This window comes from Agelaius tricolor, unplaced genomic scaffold (assembly GCF_023055355.1).
Source record: "Agelaius tricolor isolate 1412-34295 unplaced genomic scaffold, bAgeTri1.0.p SCAF_14, whole genome shotgun sequence".
NCBI classification, from domain to species: domain Eukaryota; kingdom Metazoa; phylum Chordata; class Aves; order Passeriformes; family Icteridae; genus Agelaius; species Agelaius tricolor.
Window position 1 is genome coordinate 16,302,111 of NW_027269274.1, and position 14,799 is coordinate 16,316,909.

Here is a 14,799-nt window from a genome sequence, read left to right on the forward strand (position 1 = left end):
GGAGCACGGAGGGACCACAGTGGAGTCACCTCCCAGTAGTGGTATTGCCTCAGTGTGTTCCCTGTTTCAGAAGCTGGACACATGGGGTGTGCTCTGGCTCCCTCTGACATTATAGGGCAGATCCAGTCCCTGTGGTTTCCCCACCTGCTGTCTGGTGTCTCAGGTGATGTGAAAGGCTGCAGGGCCAGGCCACAGGTACAGGGACACTGCAGCCCAATGGCCCCAGAAAAGGGGAAAATGGATCTGCCCTGGATCCCCCACCCAAAGCATCATCTGCCCACTTATGTTCTGCCTTCTTTCCCCTGCATTGTATTGGTTTTCTATGGCACACAGAAACAATACAAGAATCATTCCTGTGTTCTTCCACATCATTAAAATATGTTCCATCAGTTCTTATAAACATGGGACTTGGGATCTGCTGCTGCTTATCTGTGTGCAGTAGGAACCAGGCCCACACTGAGGATTTTGGTGTTTATTCTCTCAGTATCTGAAGAGCCTTCTTTATGTTGAAAGCCTTTTTGTCTTGTTTGAAAAAAATGGTCAAGAGTTTGCCCTGTGTTCTTGGGGAGGATGTGTCTAAACACAAAATGAATTCATCCATTTGGATTTTACCAAAGACTTTGAGTGGCTTTAAAGTATATTTAAAATGTTTATTTTAAATCCAGAGTCAAATAATTTTTAACAAACTGTCTCAAGATAGAAGAAACTGACTTTTTGGAGTAACTGTATTGTTTATTTGTTGTATTGCAGTAGCACCTAGAGATCCCTACTGTGCTAAATGCAGAACAAACACAGAACAGAGCTGGTCCCTGCCCGTGGGAGCTCACAGCCTTCAGTCTGGGGTCAGCCAGGAGCTCCGGGGCTCTCTTGGGGCAGTGAGTCAAACCCACAGCTTGACCTCCCCATCACCCCCAACACAGAACAGATCAAGTAGGAGGCAAGTTTCAGAGAGCTGAACAACCTGCCCTTTCCTGCTGTACACTTCTCCAACTGATTTTTCCCAAGCTGTAGTTAGCAGGCCTGTGGCTGAGCTGTGTGGGCTCCCTGAGATCACTGCTGCTCCTCAGAGAGCCGTGCTTTCCTTGTTCCCAGTGTCCTCAGGCAGATAGAGGTGTTTGGATAAAAGGAAGCCTTTTCAGTGGTTTATCATTTATATTATTTTTTAAAAGGTTTTCCTTTTTGCCTTCTAAATTTTCATTCTCATTCAGTACCTTTCTATGGTTGCTGCCATAGAGGGGAAGGGGGAAGGATATACCAAAAAGCAAACCTGACATCACACATGCACACTGTCAATCATCAGAGTATCAAAAACAAAGCTTGCAACAGCACAAACTTGTATAAATGTGGAAAGGAAAAAAAAGGACACCGACTAAGCACATCAGGCCATCTTGTCCCTTTTGGCAGCTTTAAGATAGGGTGGAAGAAACTCACCCATTTTTTGAGCTTGTCTCCTGAGTCACCATCCCATCTTTTTCCATTTTCTCTTCTAACACTCAGCTATAGCTGGGGGTTTGTCCATTCTGATTTACAGCCTTAGAGTCCCAGGGAGGGATAAACAAGGAATCCTTCATGTTCATTCATGCTAGAACAAGTCAGGGGGTCTTAGGGGCAAAATAAGCCACATGGTCATTTCTGTCTGATCCCTCCTCTACTTTAACTCGATGGCAAGGTGTGAAGATGATGATATTCAGCAAATGAACAGAAAGGGGCAACTTGTGTGTGTTGGATTGGGGCAGATCCCATCTGCTGTCTGTCCCTCCTGTGTGTAAAAGAGCAGGGGAAGAGCCATTGTGCCTCATCTCAGGGGGTGAAAGGGATGGGGTGTGAGAAGGAAACCAGAGCCAAAAGCCTAACTGTGGATAACAAACATGCAAGTCAGAGCAGGGGGGAGGAGAGGTGTGGACCTTTGCAAACAGAAAGGTTGGATTGTGGTTTCCAGTGTGTGCTCCAGCCTGGAGCTGGCAGAAGCTGTGTGGCCAGTGACTAATGCTGGCAGGAGCAGAGCATGCAGCAGTGTGGCATCGTGGGAGCAGGGACAGCTCTATGGGCTGAGGGGCCTCTAAGTGTTACCCCAGAAATAAATAAATAAATATCCTGAAGCTGTGCGTGTCACTGGTGCAGCCCAGCAGAGCTGTCTCTGAGCCCCTGCTCTTGCCCTGTGCCTCAGGCAAGGGCAGGGAACAGCACTTGAAAAACACAAGCCAGACACAGGGTGCTCTGAAATGAAATCCTTCTGCCTGCGTATGATAAAATTTGGTTTCTAATTACTTGTTTTGAAATGTTTTGTCACAAACTTCCTTTGGAGATGGAGAAGATGGAAAAAAATGGGATGAGTGCTCCCTGGCCCAACCTCACTATCCAGATCTCTGTGTAGAGCTCTCAAGGAAGAAGAGCTTCCTCAAAGAAGTCTCCTGTCCACGTGTGATGCAGCACATATCTCTGGGAGTTCCCACTGTGCTCTGAGGTTGTGATACCCTCTGTAGCTAAGGAAGAAAAAACAAATAGTCTTCACCTCTGTAGAGGTGGGTCTGGATACAGTCATCTGCATCACATATACCCCAGAAGCCTAGGAGAGCTTGGATGTGGACTCCTGTAACCTGTCACAGGGACAGGCTCAAACAGAAGCTGTTTGGATGTGAATCCAAATCCAAATTCCCTAAGAGTTTCAGCTGCCAGTTGGCTGGGAGCCTTTAAGCTATCTCTAATTCCACAAAAGAAACAAACAAAAAAATAAAGTAAAAGGTGCTTTAAAAATACCATGAGGAGAGAAACTGCCATGGAAATAAATAGCAAAAATAACAATGTTAACATGTCCGGTGTCACAGCAACTCTGACATTCAAGTAGTGTGGCCGTGCCCACAGAGCTTCTCCCAGCACTGCTGGCACGGCCCAAGGGTCAGAGCTCAGCTGGTGCCCCATGCTCACTGAAACAACCCACTCCTCCCTGGGGCTGGAATGGATGTGAAGAGAAGGGGAGAGGAAAGATGGATGCAGTCTCTGCTGATAATCAGGTCTTCGCTGTGCCCGCCTTGAGTGGGATGGAGCCACAAAGTTCTGGTGGTCGTGTCTCTTGTTCCTGCCTGAGACAGAAGGGCCACACTTCAGAGCTGGAAGGGATATTGCTTCAGGTATTCCCCCATCCTCCGGGGCAGGGGCAGCCGCTCCACGTCGGCCGTGCACTTGTTGATGCGCAGCCGGCACAGGTGCTGCAGGCTGGCCATGCTGTCCTTGCGGCCCAGCGGCCGCAGCAGCTTCAGGTGTACGGCGGCTGCTGCCAGCTCTTTCTGCAGGGGAGGTAGAGGAGACGGAGGCGGGTAGGGAGCCTCGGTCTTGCTTTCCGTTGTGCAGGACAAGACGTAGTGCTGGATGAGACTGACCACGTCAGGGAAGGCCAGGATGCGAGGTTTGCTCAGGTAGTTGGAGTCCAGGCGGAACTTGCCGTCGGTGTACTCGATGCGCACGTTGGTGGGCCCGCGGTTGGTCTTGACGGACAGCGTGAACAGGTAGCTGGGGTGGGTGCTGTCCCGCACCAGGAACGTGCCCTCAGGCATCTTCTGCAGATGCTGCTTGGCCTCGCTGGCGGTGATGGAACCCCAGTACCAGCCTGGAAGAACATCCGAGAAAGAATGTGTTACGGAAAGAGCATATCCTAGGACTGGCACTATATTTGGGGAAGCCTTGAAGACAACCATGTTAAGGGCCTGGGAAGCAGAGCCAGAGTTGGCAACACCTTCATTAATTAAGACCAAGTTCTAAAGGTGACCTGCCTATGCTTGCCATTGCTGTGCTGGGGCTTAGGATGAGGCTTAGGATGAGCAGCTGCAGTTTACAGAGAAAAAGCAATTTGCTTTTTGCAATTCCTTCTCCCAATTCAGTTACAAAAGATAAAGCAATAAATTAGTTCATGATGTATAGAGACTGCAGATACATTTGCTGTGTGCACAAGAGCCAGCCATCCACACAGGAACCAGGCTCCTGTCTGAAGTGAGATCAGGAGATTCTTCCTGGTGCTCAGATTGTGGAGTTGGGTCCCTGCACCCTTCTGACCCTGTGACTTTGCAATTGAGCCTTACCAGATTCTCGCAGGTAGGAGAAGGTTTTTGCAATGCAGAGAAGGTCTTCTTCAGGGTCCCGTGCCTGAGGTGGGTTGCTGTCTGGAACTGGAGCTGCAGGGGCAGGCGCAGACTCCTCCTGGAAGGCCATAACTGGGAGAGGCTGCATGATGGGCTCTGACAATTCCTCAATGCCCCTGAGTGACACTCTCCTGATCTTTTCCTCTGCCAGCAAAGGATGAGGTCTGAAATGAAAGGCACACTGTGCTATTTCTCCTTGCTTTGAGATCAGTTGCAGGGTCTGTTGAGTGCATGCTACATTATACAACGTGTTATGTTTTACAAACAGATCCTCAGTACCATTGTTTCTGAGAGAGGCAAGGGAGGAGGAAGGAACACAGCTAAAGATGAGCCCTTTGAAACAGGGACAGTGAGTTTGCCTCTTTGGTCTTATGGAAGGTGGTCAGTCCTGCAATTTACAATGAGTTTGATTCTGAAATTTTTAGATGTTGCCTTTTAATATGTAGTTTCAGGGGCAGTAAGGTTTATGACAGCATTACAGCTTCAGTTACATGACTGAGATGCTGGAGCATTTCTGTTTCTGCCAGTGGGATTGTCATTTACTGCAATATAATTAGAAGCAGAATTGGGAATAGCTTGGATTGTGTCCTACCCACTTTCTGCTCAAGGATGACCTGATCCTAAATTAATCTGTCAGAACTCAGAGTGAGCTGATCACAAAGAGAACAGTGGGAATTCTTGTTTTAGCCAAGGCTGTGCACTACACCCACTCCAGTGTTCAGCAGCTTGATGGAGGAGTCAGTGTGGCTGTAATCCCTGCAGGACTGCACGAGGAGGCTCTGCCATGGCCAGACTGCTAGAACACATATTCCCCTGTGGCCTAAGTGGTGAAGCTATTCAGCATCTAAATGCATTTTCACAGAGCCTGGAGCTCTCATGGGGCATGGGTGCTCCTCCTCAGCAGCACAGGGATTCCTAAAGAAAAGCAGAGCTCTAGGGAGGATGGATGTCAAAGGCCAGGAAAGTCTTCATTCCCAGGCAAGCTAATGAGCAAAAATTAGTTTCTGTCCCAGTGTGTGGTAAGCTCTTTGCCTGTGTCCCCTGTCCTGCTGCATGCCCTGTGTTACATCCCCCCACCATCCCCAACACATTTGTCTCTCAGACACTTTAAAGAGAAGATGCTTGAGAGAAATATACTCAATCCTCAGTGTGTCACTGCCACAGCACCACTGGAGCTGACAGTGATGGCACAGGGTAGAGCCACCTCCCCACACCGTTGAGGAGAAGCAGGAGACTCTCAAGTCCCAAGTGCTTCCCTTCAGATCATCCTCCTTCCCTGTGCTCTGTGTGAACAGGGACACTTCAGGTACATAAATAAATGTGCTATAAACTGATCTGCACCTGATCATAGCTGCACTCCACCACCTCAAACTGCGGAGACTCAAGTATGGGACAGAGAACAAGAAGAAGAGATGTGAGAGGAAAGTAGATTAGAGAGGACCTGAAAGCACTTTCACACCTTGTAAGTGAGAGCCATGATCAGTTCCACATCTCTGCATTTCTAAACAAACCATGGAGGTTTGGAATAAGGTAAATTTAAATCTACAGAGAGATAATCTTGCCCTTGCAATACATAGCAAACCCCCTGATATTCTGTTGGTGTTTAGGAAGGAACATTCTTTTTTTTTCCATGTGTGAAATCACATTTCACAAGAAGGATACCTGCTTGGTTTTCATGGTATCTATGTTTCTTAATTTCTATTAATGGGTAAGAAGCCAGGCTGAATAAAAGTGATTGCTGGATCTTGTCCTCACCAGGGACATTTGGTCGCAGGACCTGCATTTTCAGGGGCTTTTGTACATCTGGATATATTTTTATACCTGGAGATCATTGTTGGAAAAGCTCTGAGTTCTCTTTTAAATCCTCCTGGAGATACATTTATAGGTGCTGAGGGCTCCATTTTTCAAGATATTTGGATGTCTCCCTCTTAATGTCATAGTCTTTACAAATGCCTAGCTACCTGTCTCCTTGGGGAGAGTCCCAATTCTGCATTACTCCCTTTTTGCACAAGGAGGACCGTAAGCCAGATCAGCTGCTTGGAGCATAGTGCAAATAACACCAAGGTCATGGACTTGATCCCCATATGGGTCATTCAGAGTTGGACTCAATCATCCTTGTGAGTCCCTTTCAACTCAGAATGTTCTGTGATTCGGATCCTTGCCTGTGCTGATCCTAATTACCAATTGTGCTGTGCAAGGAGCGTGTCCTGGGCCTGCTGGCACAGCAGTGTCTCTCACACCAACTGTTCCCTAAGCTGAAAATGACCATGACTGATACTAAGGAAAATCAGTCCTGCACTATTCACTCACCAGAATTCAAATACTGCAGTCCAGGTGCCAGATCTCTCTGAACTTATTTTCTCCTGGAAAATTTTTCTGGCCTACCCTTCCAGAAAGGTTTGGAATATAAAGAAAACTTTTCATAGCATGGAACTTTTTTTCTTTTTATATACCAACTTCAGAGAGGAAATCAGGAATTGCAGGGAAGCTACACAAGGAAATATCTGCCATGAATCAGGAGGAAAGTTGTTACTTTCAAGGGCTGTACCAGTTCACAGTTTGGTCCTCCAAAAACCACATCAGCTGTGTGAATTTGTCAGTTGATTTCTTTTACAGAGCCCATGTGCTTGAGATGAGTTTTCCCGATGCCTTACACTTTGTGCCACCAGAGGCTGGGGGAGCCCGGACCCCGTGCAGGCACTGTGGGGATCCTTCCACCGCAGCCAGAGAAAGGCTGGGCTCACACATTTCCTATTTTCCTTCTATACCCTGGCCTTATGCCCCTACAAAACCTCCCAGTGTGGCTGTAGGCTCAAAGGAACATGCTGGAAGAGAGGAGAAGGATTAGAAATTTCGACAGACTGGGAGGTGCTGGTGTCCTAAAGAACTTTGTACATAGGCTGAAGAAAGGAGAGCTGCTGCTGGGAACAAACAGAGCAGCTCCAAGCACAGGAATGGGAGAGCAGAGGATCAGCAAGTAACAGCAGACTACAGCTTTTAACGCAAGAACATTTGCAAAAGGGTTAAAGAAGAGCTTGCTGGGATAAGGACAGGTTGAAAAAGGTTTGCTGACATGAAAAAGTCAGCCCTTTGGTGGGGCAAAGAAGGGATTTGCAAATAGTGCTTGTAAGAGAGAAAGCAGAGGAAAGACGTGGAGAATTAGGACTGATAGAGCAAAGTGTTCATAGAACAGCTGTGAAGAGGAAGCAAACAACCATATGAAATTTGGCATGTCTAGATCAGAGTCTGGGTGCACTCTCCAGAGAAACAGCAAATGAACTTCCCTGTGCTTTGGCAGCCAGTGTTTCAGAAAGCCTTGGAACAGCAAGAAAATTCAGGAGAATTAGATATGTCTGATACCATTTAATGTTGGCTTTGTAGTTACTGTGCTGATAAGCTAAACTTCATAACACAGTATAAGCACTACAAGAAAAAGTGTGGAGCTGCTCTCCCTTCCATCAGCTGAATCCCAACACTCCATTGGGAGCTTGGTCTGAATAGGATGGAGAGTATTGAGTTCAGGATAAACGAAATCCTACAGGATAATGAAAATGGAGCAATAAATGGCCTTCAAAATAAACATTAAAATGAAAACATCTACACATCTGGCTCCATAATAAGTTCTTGGTGGGTAAGAAAGAAAAGCAGTAGCTCTGGTATGCTGACCCTGGAGAAAAGCTTCAGATAAGGGTTTCCCAAAGGCCAAGCTGAAAACTGAATTCCCTTTGCCATGGCTATAGGAACTGCAGCTGCAGACTGAAAATAAGAATGAAAACAAACCGCTTACATAGTAGGAAAGTAGTGGTAAACACGAGCTCTGCTTGTCTGTGGGACAGATTTTGGAGGGGAAATGACAAGAAAATCCCCATGCTTCGGTCATCGCAGGCAGACAAGGAAGATTTTACTCTGAGGAAAATCCACCATACACTGGAGTGATAGGAAAATCTGACATGATGACTCAGACTGAAACAAATGCTCACAATTTCCAAGTATGCAGCATGTGTAAAAGTACCAGGTGATTCCTGCACACCAGGTATTCCTCAGCTGATAATCAAAGCTGGTCACAGGGACACTGAAGTGCCGACATATCAGTACTGGTACCAGAGAAGGCATCTGGATCTCACTTGTTCTCCTGAAGGCAGATGTGGAACTATCTGTGTGCCCCCTGTGGCTCTCACTCTACAGAAAGCTGGGTTTATGTACATACACTTAAACTTACACAAAAATAGCATTAATTTAGCATAAATACCTCCTTAGAAATAGACCAAAGCACCTAAACTCCAGGGAAGTCTTTCCCTGTAAGCAGCTTGATTCCAAAACGGCTTTAGAGAGCACCTATGGTGTTGGGTTGGTGTCAGCACTGCTGCTGCGTCCACCACACTGAACAACGCACTCCAAGTAATTCTTACTCTCCCAAAGACTTTGAATACCCTGTATTCCGTTTTTCAGCAGTAGAAAGCACGGAAATCAGGAATACCTTATGGTTCCATGATTTTGGCCTTGGAATCTAAAACACAGGCACACAGGACAGACACATGAACTCAGCACTCGGCCGGCCAAAGTCATTCCCATTCCATTACAGTCACACATGGCAACACACGGGAGCTGAAAAACTGTCACAGAGAACCTTCCTAATTACAATTACCAAAATCAAAGCACAGCTTTTCACAGAAGGCTGCAAAGTATCTTACCCCTGAACACAGAGGATCATGTCACTCCCGGACCAAGGGAAAAGCATTAAGTCTTCAAGAAGGTGGGAAATTATTTCTTCTCCTCTTGCCTTCTTTGCTTTCCCGAAGCAGCGAGTTCAGCCTCTAGTTGGGGTTCACGGTGAGAGAAGGCTGGCGAGTCTCAGCAAACCCCTTTTGCAGGTTGTTTCAGACGCAGCAGCAGACGAGCTGTCCGACAGACTTCAGCAACTTTGGCCAAGAAAATGCGTGCGCTCTCAGTGCTTCAGAAAAAAATAATGTATTCTTGTTCTGCTTTTCAGAAAACAGCAGCAAAAAAAAAAAAAGTTTAAAAAAATAACCAGAGAAAAAGGAAATTACATATATTTAAAGAGGAACTGATCTACTGATCTTCCTTCAGAGCACTCTGAAATAATAATAAATAGGTACCAATAAATAAGATCTCCCCGAGTGCTGCGGGAAGAGCCGGAGCAGCGACCTGTCTCAGCGCTGGCTCCAGAGAAATGAAGCTCCGTGGAAGGAGGGGGGGAGAAAAAAAAAAAAGGCAAACCTCCTTAGTAATCTTTTGTGTGTCCCTTTTAATCTGTTCCAGGAAGTGAGGAATTCCTGGAATCGTATTGTGTTCGCATCACTCTTCCTATATCAGCCACGAGGGGAGGAGGGGAAAAAAAAAAGCGAAGGTATAAATAGCTGTGTCCAGCAGGGCTGCGTCCATGCTGCCATGGCCGGGGGAGGGAGGGGAGGGGAGAGGAGGGGAGCGGAGCGGAGCCCTCCCGGCGGTGGGGTGGGTGGGCAGGCAGGGCTGGGGGAAGGGAGGGAGGGGAGGGGAGGGGAGCCGTGCGGAGCCGCCGCCGCGCGTGTTCGCAGAAACGCCTTTGATCCATTTCCAAGAACTTTCCAGGAACGCGGGGCCGGCGCGCCGGGCGCTGCCAATGGGCGCCGCCGCCGCATGCGCGGGGCCCGCCCGGGGCGGGGCGGGCAGCGCCCACCGCCTCCTGCCCGGCCTTAGAGCACGGCTCCCTTTGATTTTCCCGCAGCTGTGGGTGGTTTTCCTTCCACTTGTTTTTAAGCATTTGGTGTTGTGCGGTGTTTCGTGCCTCCTCTCCCCGGCGGTTCGGCATCCTCCCCGAGCTGGTGGCGCCTCTCCGGCTCGCTTGAGCACCGGTGCAGGGCAAGGCTGTGGGGCTGGAGGGGTAAACAGGGACTGACTGGGGCAATTTCCAGTGAAACCTGGGGAGTGAGAGGAGGCTGTGCTGCAGGGTCTGCTACTCTGGGCAGCCATTGTGTGGTTGTCACGCTGCATAGGTTGTTTTATAAAGGTTATCTTGGTCACCTGGGAGTCTCCTGTGAATCAGGTATCAGCTCAGCAAAGTCTCCTGGAAAAGGCTACACCACCACCGTTTTGTCCTGCATTTATAGAACACTTTCGAGTTAAAATCCGGCAACCCACAAGGAAATATTTCGGTTTCTTTTAGGGTTATTTAACCTTTTATTTTTGAACACTTTGTAACAAAAGCTTGATTGTCTTTGTCTTTTCCTGCCACGAGTTTCAACCTCTTCTCTTATTAGAGATAAGACAAAATGAGAGTGGTCTGTCTGCCACCTCCATTGGAGTAGGTCGAATACTTTAAAAGATTAGTAATTATTGTGCCATTTAGAACATTCAGAAGTGGATGGGGCCGAGAGCAGAGGGGAAGGTAGGATGCTGATAAGGGTGAGATTAGAAGGGTGGTTTCCTTCCTGGGAATGAGCCTGAGAGGAGGCAGGCTGTGTTCGGCTCCTGACTCAGGCTTTCACTCCCTACAGTTTCATTTGGCAGCTCCTCAGCTTCCTGCACATTTCCATCCGTTTTCTGTCCTGAACCAGGGGCAGTGCAGTAATGAGTGCTGCTAATAATACCCAGCTATGCGAAGAGAGAGGTGCTGAGGGCTATCTAAGTATCTTATCTGTCCATCTGTCTAAGTACTCTAAGGGCCATCTCAAAGCAGTGGGAATGTCAGCCTGCAGGCACTCCTTGACCAGTTTGCTTCTGAGCCTGACAGACTTCAGCTCACGCTTCCTCTGAATGTGTGTAAATTTGCAGGGTAAGCGGGGGCCTGGCAGAGGAATTTCAGTCCTCACCTCTCCTGAGCACAGCAAGCACAACATCCAGACGATCATTCGGAGGGCCCTTCGTAGCCCTGGCTCAGGCTTGCAGAGGACACCTGCGTGCCTGTGCCCCTTCAACATCTAAATCCGAGCTTGTTTAAACCTTCTGTCAGTGGTGCAGCAGCACGATGGATTTCAACAGATCTAGACTACAGAGGTGGGAGTAGCTCTCATCTCCGGCAAACCACAGTGAACCTGCACATCAGAAGGTATTTAATTCGTCGTCAGCCTCGGGGGGGACGCTGAGATGCCAGCCTGGTGTGGCGGCAGGAGCGCTGCAGCCCGGCTCCGGCATTGAGGAGATGTCTGCATGTTTTTTTCACTTAGAATTGGGCTCCATCTAGCGATCCTCGCCTGGAGGAGGCTTTTAGTGCAGGCTCTGTGCTGGGGGCTGAGCGGCCATTTGGCTCTCGGGCGCAGGGAAGGCACGCTCAGTGCTGTGCAGAGGAACATCCCCGCAGAAGCGGGGGCTGCGCTGCCCAGTGCTCCCAGTAGCCGTCCCGCTCTCCCGCACTGGTTTTCCAGCCGCAGTCACCGGACCCGAGCCGCTCTGCTCATGGTCCTGCTGGACCCGGAGAGACGAGCATTGTCTCCAAGTAGCTGATGGGTGTGCGCATCAATGAAAGGAGCTTGAATTTGTATTGAAAACTTCTTTAGGGGACCACCTCAAAAAAATATTCAGGCCAATGCCTGGGCTGTTTTATCTAAGAAATCTGTGATCGGTTTGAACTCAGGAGCACTCAGCAGTGCTTCATCACCCGACGTGAACGTTGTGCTCATTGGCACTCCTCGGGCAGAGGGCAATGCCCCGAGAGGGGAACAGCACAGTGTGCCCGATGTGCCAGTGTCCCAGGCCCTGCACAGTCAATATAAAGTGCTGCCGTTCACACAAATTAGTTGTTTAAACCCAGTTTATATTTATATAAATGGCTTTCCAGAGTACTGTCTTGAAAAATAAGGACATTACAGAGGAAGTAGCGAGAAATCTTGTTGAGTCATATAATTGAATGCTAGGCTTTAGTTATGAAAGGTGTCAAAGAAAGCTCAAAGCTCGCAATAAGCCAGGGAAGAAAATTCAGAAACAGCGAGGCAGTAAGTCCCTCAGGAAAGTTCACTGACACAACAGCACCATCTGCTGCTAAATGTGTGCTCGGGAAAACCGGTGGCCAGAGCCCCTTCCCACTGCGGCTGTTACACGACTTCTGGGCATTTGGACATTCCTGTGATCTTGTAGAGTTGGTGAAAATGAAAAGTGACATCCAGAATCGTAACTCTTGAGAGAGATCTTTGTGCCTGGGGACTTGGTTTACCTTCACCAGTAGCTTGAAAGACTGAAAGTCACCCCTTTGGTTACTGCCTGGCCCTTACCCTGAGCTGTAGTGTAACAAACCCCACTGAGTGACCCAACGTTACCAATACCAAACAGCTGTTCCTTCTTTAGAGGGGCTCGGGCTCGTTATTCGAGTAGGACACAACAATTCCTGTAATCAACAACAGGTGGTGCACTTAACGTTGTGGTTTTGATTTCCCAACCTGGTGAGTAACAATGGAGGAGTCTCCAGGGTGTGGGTGAGCTGTGCGGTGGATACAGGGACATCTGAGCTGGCTCCATGAGAAGTAGGATGTGCAGAAAGGAATGGCTTTTATTTCAAGCTGTGAAAAATACCCTGGGTTATTAGAAGGATCTCAGCATATTCGTTGTCCTGAGACTTGTGGCACATGGTGACATAGAAGGTGATGGCAGTGTGGCATCTATTAGGAGATTTGCTGCTTGATTCGAATGCTGCAAAAATTGTATTCCTGAGTGATCTGGAAGGCCACCCCAGGACTACCAGGTAATGCTGTCATACCCATTAGTTGCAGGATGTTTCAGTGAAAGAGATTAATTTCTTCTGCTCCGCTGCAGCATAAAATGAACCATCTCCTGTAGACAGATTAGAAGGTTTTTTAGGCTTTTGATTTATGATTCTTTTGTGAAAAAAAATATATCTTTTTTTTCATATCTGCTGAAAGGGAAATGTCCAGCTGGCATCTCTCTGACTCCCCCATCAATAAACTTTGGAGGAATATAGATGGAGCCTCCCAAAACCTTCTCAACGACCAAGACAAGATACCTGTAATAGGGTGTCTGAAGCCAGGCATAAAAAAGCAGCTTTTCTATCTTCATCTGTATTTCTATAGGAAAATACCTGCTATGTGCTAACATGGAGGAATTAATCTTGAGGAACAAAGTCAGGTATCAGGACAGGTTCTCCAGATGGTGAGAGTGGTGTTATTGAAACTTCTGTTTCCTTAACTAGAAGCTGCTTCATATCCAGAATTTTAATTCCTCCTGGAAACCATGCTATAATCCCATGGACACAAGGACAAAGGGGGCTGAGACTAAAAGAGAAGTTGTTCTAGCAACAAAGCATCAGTAAAGATTATTGCCTATGAAAGAGCTTTATAAACCTGGTTTTTGTGTCAGCCAGGAGAGAAAAGAGCCAGGCTGTTTGCTGATGAGCTTTTTGAGTTTGGTTTTTTTTTCATGCCTTTTTGATAAGTCTGAGACAGACACCTCCAGAGCAGAGCCAAAAGACAGGCGAAAAAACATGCATATAATTTGTGTTTCAGACCACTACATGACAGTCTAAACTAAAGATCCTACAAGAGGTTGCTTTTGTTCTCCTTCATATCAAAATGTTACTCTGTAGAGCTGCCCTTTCTTTCTTTTAATATCACAGATGCAGTTTCTGAAGAACTTCCTGGGGGATTTAATAAGGTTGTTGCAACCGCCCAACCAGACAAAGCCATGTCCTCACTTCAACCTGACAGTACAGAGGATTTTCTCTTTGGTGACATCTGTATAATGCATCCCGTGAGTGTGGATTTCTCATAACAGCAGAAAAAAAGAGAGAGCTGTTACTCAGACAAAGCAAAGTTTCAGAAAAACAAGTCATTAGTTTTCAGCTGATAATTCCTTTATCACAGTTATTTCCATGAGACGTTGCTATCAAAGGGCACCACCAAGCAAATCACTTTTGTATATAAGGAACCCGAGATCCCTGTATCATTGAGGTATCACTCCTCAAGATCTGCCACCCCTCAGAGAACATTTGATGACATCAGCTTTCCTAGCTCTCCAGATGACAGCAAATTCAGTTCCTTTCATTTTTATTAGGAAATGAGACATTTGAAAGTCTGAAATGTCTTTGATCCCAGCTATTGAATTGCTACAGCCTAATAAAGAGGCAGTGAAAATACCCAGTGAAATAGCCAAAATTAACCTTCTCTGTTTAAACAGAGTGGTGCTGTCTGTCTGTAAAGCAGGTATCTGTGATATTGAAGACATTATAAAATCAGGGAGAACATATCCAGACTGTGTGCTGGCTAAAATAAAAAGCTTCACCAGGTTAAGACACTGGTTAGAGGAAAGGGGTTGCTGCCCCTAAGCTTATTGAAAGAAGAGGACCTTAATATTTGCTGTTTGCTTCTATAAGCTGTGTTTTATTTTGGGACAAAGCAAGCATAACTGAGCTACACAAAATTCTCTTTTGAAATTTAAGTTGCTCTATGTTGTTGCTGTTGGGGACTTCTGGTAAAAGTAGGATTAATGTTTAATTTACAGTGTGGAGGATTTTTGTGAAGATGAAAGAACTTTTGCTGTAGTGGGCTCTTAGCTGTTAATAGTACTGTTTTAGGGGGGTTTTTAACTTCAAAAAGCAAACATCAATAAATAAATAAATAAAAACATCTGTTTGAGTGAAAAACATCCCCTGGCTCAAGGAGCTGCAGTGGGCCTGTCAGTGTATTCTCCATCAGCATCTCCAGAGGATGCTAATGGATCTCCA

At 47.0% G+C, this 14,799-nt stretch overlaps 1 protein-coding gene across 2 annotated transcripts; it reads right to left on the bottom strand.

Moving 5' to 3' along the window:
- Positions 1-636: 636 nt before the first annotated feature.
- CISH (cytokine inducible SH2 containing protein) lies at positions 637-9,744 on the bottom strand. 2 transcript variants are annotated; one of them, XM_071439934.1, is made up of 4 exons: positions 9,372-9,744; positions 8,825-9,112; positions 4,074-4,297; positions 637-3,604 (listed from the first exon to the last, which is right to left on the bottom strand). In XM_071439934.1, exons 2-4 carry the CDS (start codon positions 8,869-8,871, stop codon positions 3,102-3,104), a joined length of 774 nt encoding a protein of 257 aa, XP_071296035.1. In that variant the 5' UTR covers positions 8,872-9,112; positions 9,372-9,744; the 3' UTR covers positions 637-3,101. The 2 variants fall into 2 exon arrangements, with proteins under 2 accessions (XP_071296035.1, XP_071296034.1); XM_071439933.1 differs by having other exon boundaries at positions 9,251-9,744.
- Between the last annotated feature and the right edge of the window lie 5,055 nt (positions 9,745-14,799).

Coding starts and splice junctions, on each gene's coding strand:
- CISH (XM_071439934.1), bottom strand. CDS start 8,871: ATGCTTTTCCCTTGGTCCGGGAGTGACATGATCCTCTGTGTTCAGGG. Junction 4,298..8,824: donor ATGATCCTCTGTGTTCAGGG/GTAAGATACTTT, acceptor CTTTCATTTCAG/ACCTCATCCTTTGCTGGCAG. Junction 3,605..4,073: donor CTCCTACCTGCGAGAATCTG/GTAAGGCTCAAT, acceptor ATGTTCTTCCAG/GCTGGTACTGGGGTTCCATC.